Source organism: Condylura cristata, unplaced genomic scaffold, assembly GCF_000260355.1.
Source record: "Condylura cristata isolate star-nosed mole 26May11 unplaced genomic scaffold, ConCri1.0 scaffold00002, whole genome shotgun sequence".
Lineage (NCBI taxonomy): Eukaryota > Metazoa > Chordata > Mammalia > Eulipotyphla > Talpidae > Condylura > Condylura cristata.
The window spans coordinates 79,180,375-79,189,241 of record NW_004567103.1 but is presented as its reverse complement, the minus strand read 5'-3'; the positions used below and the strand labels follow the sequence as shown (position 1 = coordinate 79,189,241).

The 8,867-nt window shown below is 37.7% G+C and overlaps 1 protein-coding gene across 2 annotated transcripts in view; it reads left to right on the top strand.

The window, feature by feature from the left end:
* CCDC93 (coiled-coil domain containing 93) overlaps positions 1-8,867 on the top strand; it is an 85,484-nt gene that overhangs the window by 46,704 nt on the left and 29,913 nt on the right. For both annotated transcript variants that reach the window (XM_012728032.1, XM_004674710.2), the window contains exon 12: positions 6,251-6,367. In XM_012728032.1, coding sequence (XP_012583486.1) covers positions 6,251-6,367 — 117 coding nt within the window. The remainder of the gene's footprint in view (positions 1-6,250; positions 6,368-8,867) is intronic.

Below are 8,867 nucleotides of genomic sequence, written 5' to 3'. Positions count from 1 at the left end.
TTGGTGATGGGAAACCCGTGGGGATTACAATTGAGATGAAAAAAAAAATGTGAAAAATGATGTAAAAATAAACTTTTTAATAAAAAAAAAAAATGTTTCTCTTCCTCAGATAGGCTCTTGTTGATTTGGAATCAACTCCTGCCTGTCTCCTTCAAAGCACTGCTAAGGAAGCACCATTTCATTTGTCTATGTCTGCCAGAACTAATGTTTGCTATGAGCAAGGGCTGGGATGACTATATAGCCCCAGTGCCTAACATAATGGGGTTTTCATAAGCATTTGTTAAAGGAAGGAAAGCAGAGAAAAGGAGGAACAAGAAGAGCATTCAAAACTCTCTTCCTCTCTGGCACAATTTAGGCTTGAAGAGAATGTTGAGGATACAACACCCTTATTTATGAGTGAGTTGGTTTTAACTGATAATACTGTGAAGGTCCAGAGTTAAGTTTTATTCATCCACATCCCCAGTAGCAATTACTGTGTCACACACTTCATAGGGCCTGAGTAAAGATTATTTGAACTACACAAAGCTGTGGAGAGAGATTTATAACTGCAATCAGAATTTAGAGATTAAGGTAGTCTATATAAGTCTGAGAATGGCATTAAATATGCATGCATTTCCAAACTGCTTTGTAAATTATTAGCAACTAGGTTATGCAATACACAGTAACAACAGGGTGAAGAATGGAATTGACTAATGAATTGTGAGCCGGTTTCAAGCCACATAGTACAGCCTACACCCTCCAGGGTGTTTATCCATTTGGATAAAGACATAAAAATTAGCTTTGTTAAATCTGAATTAAATTTGCAGCTAGAAAAGAAAAGGTGGCTGGTATATTGCAAAAAAGTAAACTTTCAAAAATACCCTAGATCAACATTATGAGCTCTTAACATAAACTCATTTTTTTAACCCTGAAAATATGAACTATTTATTTACTTCAGAAGAATTGGTTGTACCCGTACCAGTTGTATCAGGTGAGGATGCCAGCTAAACTGACAGTTCATAAGGGTAAAAGTGGGAGGTTTGGGGTCTTGTTCACACCTCCTAAATATTAAGTGCATCCCAGGCAAGGATACCTTGAGACACACATTTGTGTGTCTTAGACTCAGACTCAGCAAGGTTTTCATGATTATGGATTTTTGAAATTCACAGAATTTCAGTGGAAATTTGTGATTTATTCTTGACAGTGGAAGTCAAGAATATTGAAAAGAATGTTTGTGTAGCTGATTTAATCAAAGTAGAGTATAGATGAGGAAAAGTGGATGATCATCATGTCTGCTGTGTTCAAATTCCGTTGGAAATGCTCAAAAAGGTCACTTATGAGCTAACATGTATCTGGAAGCTAACAGCCAGTACAGTGAATGGTACTGACATCTTATTACAGAAAGGAAAAGGAAAGAGTTGTGGATGTTTCTGGATAAGATTGATCGAACTGTTGTGTGAAAGAATGATAACACTTGAACTCTGTTGTTCTGGAGAGGAATGAGTATGTGTATGTTCGAATCTTGTCAGGTCTCATTCTGCTATCTGTCTATGTTTTTGCTAAGGACACTTTGTGTGTTTTGATTTTTGACTGTGAGCTTGTATTCTTTCAAAATGTTTCTATAGAAATTCTTTGAGGCCTAGAGTTCTGTTTTTCCAGATACAATTTGCTCTGGCTCCTTCCAGAGTTTACTGACACCCCAGGTCATGTCCATTGTACACCAGTGTTGACTTGTAGGTTTTGGACCATCCAGATAGTATGTGTGAATTTTGATTGCAGATGTGCCTGAGGATCAATCTCATATCAAAATCTCATTGTAGATTTTCCCCTCTCACAGCTGTGTCAAGGTTGATGCAAAGCAGTTGTCGGATTGTAAAATTCAAAGCTTGAGACCACCTAGTCCTGGCCAATACTTTCAAAAATAAAGATTGACTTCAGTGGGTACGCATACCTTCCTGGAGTCCCACTTTTCACTAACATTTAACCTTCCAGCCTTTGTTTTACATTCTTTCTAGCTCATAGATTTTGTTCAGTGTTTAAAAATATGTATTTTTATTGTCTATTTTTGTTTGTTTGTTTGTTTTCAGTGGTATAATTCACCAAGGTGCCAGAAACTCAAGTCAGTCTGTTCAGTGTAGAGGACTTCAGGCATCCTCCTGAGCCAGGCATCCTTTATGTTTGACAGCTTGGTGACTATATTTGGGAGGGGGTGAGGTGGAATAGGTTCTTATACTGGGAAGAAAATTGATATGTAGATAACCTTTTGGGTCTCTTTCATTATAAAAGTATATAGTTATAGCCAAAGTGTAATGATTTTTTTGTTTCTCTTAGGAATTAACTATTTTGCACCAGAATAATATTTTAGAGTGACATTTAAATCATACTCCCCTAAGAATAGAAGTTGCAAATATCTGTCAGTTGTTAGAAAACATTAAATCTGCACTAGAAGTCATCTTAATCCACACTGTGGTTTTGAAAGCACGTTTTTAATCTGAAATTGTTGAACAAAATTAGATTGGCACTTAAGCCCTTGCTCCAATGTAAACACAATGAAATATTTGTAGACGGTTGGCACTCTGTGAGATGCACTTTTTAAGTAGAAATCAAGCTAAAATGCCCTGAGGGTTTACATTTTTTTCTGTCCAGGTTTTACTATAAAGCCCCCCCACCTCCATTTTCCATCTGTTCAACCTTTGTCTTACCCTTCAAGAGCCAACTTGGTCATCTTCAATTCCCTTCCTAATGTGACTGTCAGTGGAGAGACTATCAGATGAGCCATACTGTTTTAAAGACCTATTTCCACCTCAACTGCCCAGTACTCATGGCTTTGAGGAATGTGTTGGAAGGAAATGAAAAATTTAGGTTATTTAATAAAACAGAATAATCAGCTTTCTGTTGAGTAGATTAAGAACTCTTTTCAGCTTAGCTCCAGGATAAACAATTTTATCTGTACAAAATTACGTCTCATGTTAAAAATAAAAGTTTATGTAGCACCATTTCAGACTCAAACAGATAGAAATATATATTATTGGCCTGCTCATATGCATATTACTCATTTTGAGTTGGACTGGAGAAATGTCAAATATGGAAATGGCACTTACAATCCTGATATTATTATACATTTCTTTGCAGGTGTGAATTTAAGTGACTCCACAAAGCAATGAGAAATAAAATAAAGCAATAAAAGAAAGGATTTTGAAAGCTCATATTTGCTTGAAACATTTTTCATTATACAGATATAATAGTAAATGTAGAGACTTCAAGATTCTTGTGAGCATTTGCTCTCTGTATGTGCTCTGAATCAGCTGGCTAGTGAAAGAATGGAATCAAAAAGAACTTTTCCCTCTCAATATAGTTGATGGGTAGGTCCACTCCATTGCTTAGAACTCAGTGCTAATGAGGCTGTCCCAGTCAATGAATAGATTCCCAAGAGAGCCAGACTCCTTGTAACAGTGGTTCTCAAAATTTTGTTTCAGGACCCTTTGAGAGCTTTTAAAAACTATTGAGCTCCCATCAAAAATCGGGTGGGGGGAAGTGCACTGGACTATGGTGATTTGGTGATGGGAATCCCATGGGGATTACAACTGAAATGGAAAAAGGCACAAAATTATGTAAAAATAAACTATTATATTAAATAAAAAAAAAATTACTGCGCTCCCAATGGTTTGTGTGTTGATCATTTACAAATAACAAGTATATTACATTTTAACATCAGAGCAGTGATTTCACATGTGACATCTGAAATTTTCGCTATAAAATAATGGGAGGAAAAAATATGATATCTTAGTATTATGAAAAGGAATTGACACTAAAGACCCTCCCTGAAAAAATCTTGAGAGACCAGGTGGCAAAAATTTTAATTGTGATAGTGAGAGGGTGAATGATATTAGGAAAAGAATGAGAAAGAGATAAACTGTCAGCCTGGAAACTCTTTCCAGGTAAAATAGCTATTGGCTTTCCTGCAAAGCAGATTTGAAGAGATGAAAGTCAGTTTTAAAACAAAGTCAAATGAGCTTAGTATACAGATGGAGAGTGTGGATGCTGGATGCAAATGCAGTTTTCATTACTTTGGGATAATGAAAAGCAGCTAAACCAGTAGAAGAAGCCACCAAGAGTTGGAGATATCACCCTACCCAACTCATACCAAAGATGTGGAATGAACCTAAACAGGTGTGCACTTACCCTTGAAAGCTGGGAGGTGAGCGAGGCGTGAATTCCTTGGTGTATATTGCCAAAGCCAGAAAGGCAGCTGGAAAAGGTTGAGGGACTCAGATAATCCTGACCACCAATAGAGATATAATAAGGAGGTATTTCTAGTGACTGGGGAGGTAATTGTGTTTTAGATAACAGTAAATCGTGAGATAGAAAATATATGTGATTGTGCTCTAAAGTAAAATGCTCTTGAGGATATGCCAGTAACACTTTGGAAATCATTGTCAAGGAACCTTAAATGTTAAAACACAAATCTGAAAGTAAGTATAAGAAGTATTGCTAAATATATAGAAGACAGTAGTGACCAAATAATACAATTTGGGTTGGTGCCATCACACTTAAGGAAATTAATTAATGGCAATTCTGTTTCTGACAAATTATTTGAAAATCTAAAGAGAATGATCTTTCCTTTCCTCTTTTTCTCATACTCTCATATTTTTAGTTCCTCAGACTTTAAATTATAAATACCTTATGTACAAAGTTAATTGTACTTTTAAAAATAATTTGAAATCCAAATAAGCTTGAATATGTTAGTTAACTTTTTCATGGCCAGCTGTGTTATAATACCAAATGTTTAGTTTTTCTAATTCCTTTATGGTCTACCAGTCTATGGACAGAAAAAAAAGGTGTCTCTTACCATTTTCTGCAGGCACATCCTGCTGGCTGTTGTTAAGCAAAAAGAAGTCGTCATCTGTTAGTAATGCTGCTGACTTGCTTAGGGAAAACCTTCACCAGAATAAATGGTGGCTGTACATTTTTATTTCTCCTCCTCCTCACTTTCCTATCTATTTACCTCCTCAGCAAATCTGTCTTTCAAATATGTGGTCACTGTGAAGACTTATTGCAAAAATCAAATGCCCAACTAGTTTTTTCTCTTGGGTTTAAAATCAAACTATCCTGAAATTAGGATCAGCCAGTAAAAAAAGGAATGTGGCTATGATAGGTATCTGACCAGTTAATAAAGCAATCTACAATCACCAAGATGTATTTTAAGTGCACATGTTACAACAGAGTCAATCTTCTTGTTTTTCTTGAAGTTTCACAAGGGTTCATAAGGCAAATGTTTGTAACTGGAGTATATATCAAGCTGCTTCCTTTTTTTACTTGGTTTCTTAGTAATGTTACAGCCACCTCACCACCCCCAATAGAAAATCACCCCCTTATTCCCAGTTCTGACAGTATCTATGTCCTCACCAACCCTTTTCAAATTCCTTCTCACACAGTTTTCAGGCATTTCCTAGTGGCCTCCTAGCAACTTTTACCTCTCCCAGATATATCATCTGTGAGTACCAGAAAAAAAAACAGAAATAAGACATGGTAAAAGTAGATGTGGAGAGGCCCTCCCTGGTGGCGCAGCGGGTTAGAGCACAGCACTGAGAATCTAAAGCCACTTCCGCATGAGTTCGATTCCCACCTGCCCCGGAGGTGACCACATGGCGTGGCAGACCTCTCCTGACCCGCCCGCTGCTCCCCTCAGCAGTGTATTTCCTCGATCTGCCTGTTCTCCTCCCCATTCTGTCTCTGGTGAAGCCTCTCGCCGCCCCTGAGCCTCTGGCCTGTACCCCAGTTCTGTATGCACAAATAAATAAATCTTTAAAAAAAAATAAAAAAAAAATAGATGTGGAGAAATAATGTTGGGAGGTGGTTGTTGCTTTTTTTTTTTTTTTCATTATAAGTGCTGTAATGATTATACTTTTTAACCATATATTATACGTGAATGAAAATGAATCAACTCATCATTCTTAATAAGTCTCAAATGGTGTCATGATGATTTAAAATGACCATGTTTTTCCTGTTTATGACCCTTGGATGGTACCCTACTAGCTACATGCTGTAACCACAGTTACATATTCCCATGCCTCTGGGAGGGATTTGGTCTGTTGATAGGGTCTATGAGCATTCTGTCTGAATCTTTTTTTGCACCTGGGTTTTTCCTCAATACTCACTGGCTGTACTGGCTTAATTGTCTCTGACTGCCCAGCCTAAGCCAGGTCATTGTCTTACATGAACCGAGTGGACTAATTAAATTACTTGGTTTTTCCCTCTCTGTTTCCCATAGCAGTCTGAGCTGTCAACTGAAGACAGTCCAGAAAAACTAGGAACCTCCCAGCTCCATCGACGGAAAGTCATCTCCTTGAACAAACAGATTCTGCAAAAAACTAAACATCTAGAAGAGGTTTGTGTTTCTTTTGATAATTTGACTCAATTAAATGTCTATTCTTCAGGAAGGGAAAAATTGGGGACAGAATAGAAAGGTCAAGGTGCCTCCCGAAGAGGGCCTGGGATGCTATGATCCTGGGGCTAATCTAGTCACCTCCATTTTTGTCATGTGTTTACTGGAATACAGACTCATCCATTTGTTGACATGTTTTCTGTGGCAGCTTTCACGTTCCAGTGGCAGAGTTAGGTAGTCACAGCAGAGACTACATGGCCAACAAAACCTAAAACATTTTGCAGAAGTAGCCTGCCAATCTCTGTTCTAGAAGGTGATCACAAAGCAACAATAGCCCTTATTGATTCACACTATTTACTAAGACTACTATGTGCAAGACACAACTAAATTGTGGGGATGAATGCAGAACAAGTTATTGATCCCAGCTCTCAGAGATTTTAAAGCAGTAATGTCACACGTGTCATTGTTCAGTTACCACTGTGATAGTATTAGAAGAACTAGTCTAGGTAGCTGAGACAGTAAGTGATAGGGAGACCTGACCTTGTGTCACAGAGGACTGAGTAGATTTTGGCTGGGCAGGAAGACTACGTGGGAGGCCTGGGCGGGGACTTAGAAAACAACATGCACTCAGACCTGGGATAGGATTGGCCTTGTCCAGTTTCTGTTGTGTAGCTGTTGTCATGAGTAAGGAAGCTGGTTAGTAGAGTATTATTAGACAAAGTCATGTTCAGGAGTAAAAACTGTTGGAGGGTTTAAGTAGGAGAGAAGCATGACCAGTGTTGCATGTTTCAAACACCATTCTGTTTGCTGTGGGAATGCAAGATACTTGGGCATGAGCAAGAATAGAAAGCTGACCTATTAGCCTGAGCATAAGCTTTTAATGGTTTTGACTAGTTGTAACAGGAAAAATGGAAGAAACCATATCATTTCATAAGAGAGTTTTAGACAGTGGTATTCTGTAATACATGGTGATGAGTGAGACTGTTTCAAAAAATGCTTCATATATTTGCCCTTGGAAATTGACATAAGAAACTGAAGTTTCATTCGGGAATAGTGATTAGAAGATTAAAAAATGTTAAATGCTTCAGCTATACTGTCAATGAAATTTAATTAATAAGAAAAATACATTTAGGAACGATTATGGAAATGAATATAGTTTTCTTAAAAACAAATCACCAAGAGTCCTATAACAATTGATTTCCAAAATTTGGTATCACTTGACATTTTGAATTGGTACAATTGTCATCCTTTCAAGTCCCTCATATAAAAGAATTATAAATATATCAAATGATCTTGCTCAGTCATTGCTTTGTTTGAATTTCTCTACTGGAATTTGTTGGGCCAAAACCAAACATACCAAGCAAGGATACAGAGACTGTAGTTTGCTTTTTGATTGATAATTTGTCTGGACATTTTAATTCTCAAAGTATCATCTCCCTCTTGACCCTTGCCAGTGACAAGAATATGAAAGATACTGTTTCAAAAAGGAGTACATCACAATCAAAATGAGTCAAAGATGAGGCTTCTTCACATATCTTTGTCTTTTGAGAGAGGATAGTTTTGAGGATATTACAGACCTCAGGAGCCCCAGTGTCTCGGCATGTGTAGATGTTTGCTATACCTTCTGTCTTCACTAGGTAGAAGGAAAGCTGAATCATGTTCCAGTGGCAATCCTGGCATATTCTTACTCCATCTAAAAGAATAATCTTCTCTCAAGACTGTTTTGCAATTGGTTCAGAACCTGTGTTTGCCAATAGCCTATTATTTTTCTGGCATACTGCATAGTAAAGGACAACTACCATTATTGTGATGGTTAGAATAAAGATGACCAGAATCTATAGTCATCCCTGACAGGTATGTAGCTGGGCCACCTGGATGAGGAGAATGAGGTAAAGTGGCAGAGATTTGCCCAGGGTCCCATATTACAGTGAGTTATGGATCCCAGATGATGATAAAAATATACATAAAGAGATTGCATCAAGGATAAAATGCAAATAGAAATAGAAATGCCCTTTCTGTGAACCACATTTTATGCCAATGGAAGGAACAAGAGCTTAAAATAGTTCTCATAAGCCTAGAGAAGAATATTTCGTGAAGGTTTAAAAACCAACATCATTTTCACAAACGTTGCAAATCTATTTCATTCTTTCTAATGACTTCACAGTGCGACAAAGTATACATATACCTTAAAATTTATTTAACCTGCTTTCTCTTCATGGATGAGTGGGTTCTTCCCAACCTGTCCCCTGACCTGTCCTCTATTTGTGTCTGTAGGTTTTTCCAGTGCTCTACTCTCCTACCCCCACCCCACCACCACCACCAGTTTCAACTTCAGGAGCTCAATCACAAGAGTATCAAGAGAAAAACCAATTTTCTCTAGGAATATTCCCATCTACCAGTCACACAGATTATTAGCAGTCCTCACTGCACAGACAACTCCCTTTGAGCAGGAGAAGCTGGTGGCCACGTGCTTCACTCCTTTATCATGTCTACTTTCTGCTTC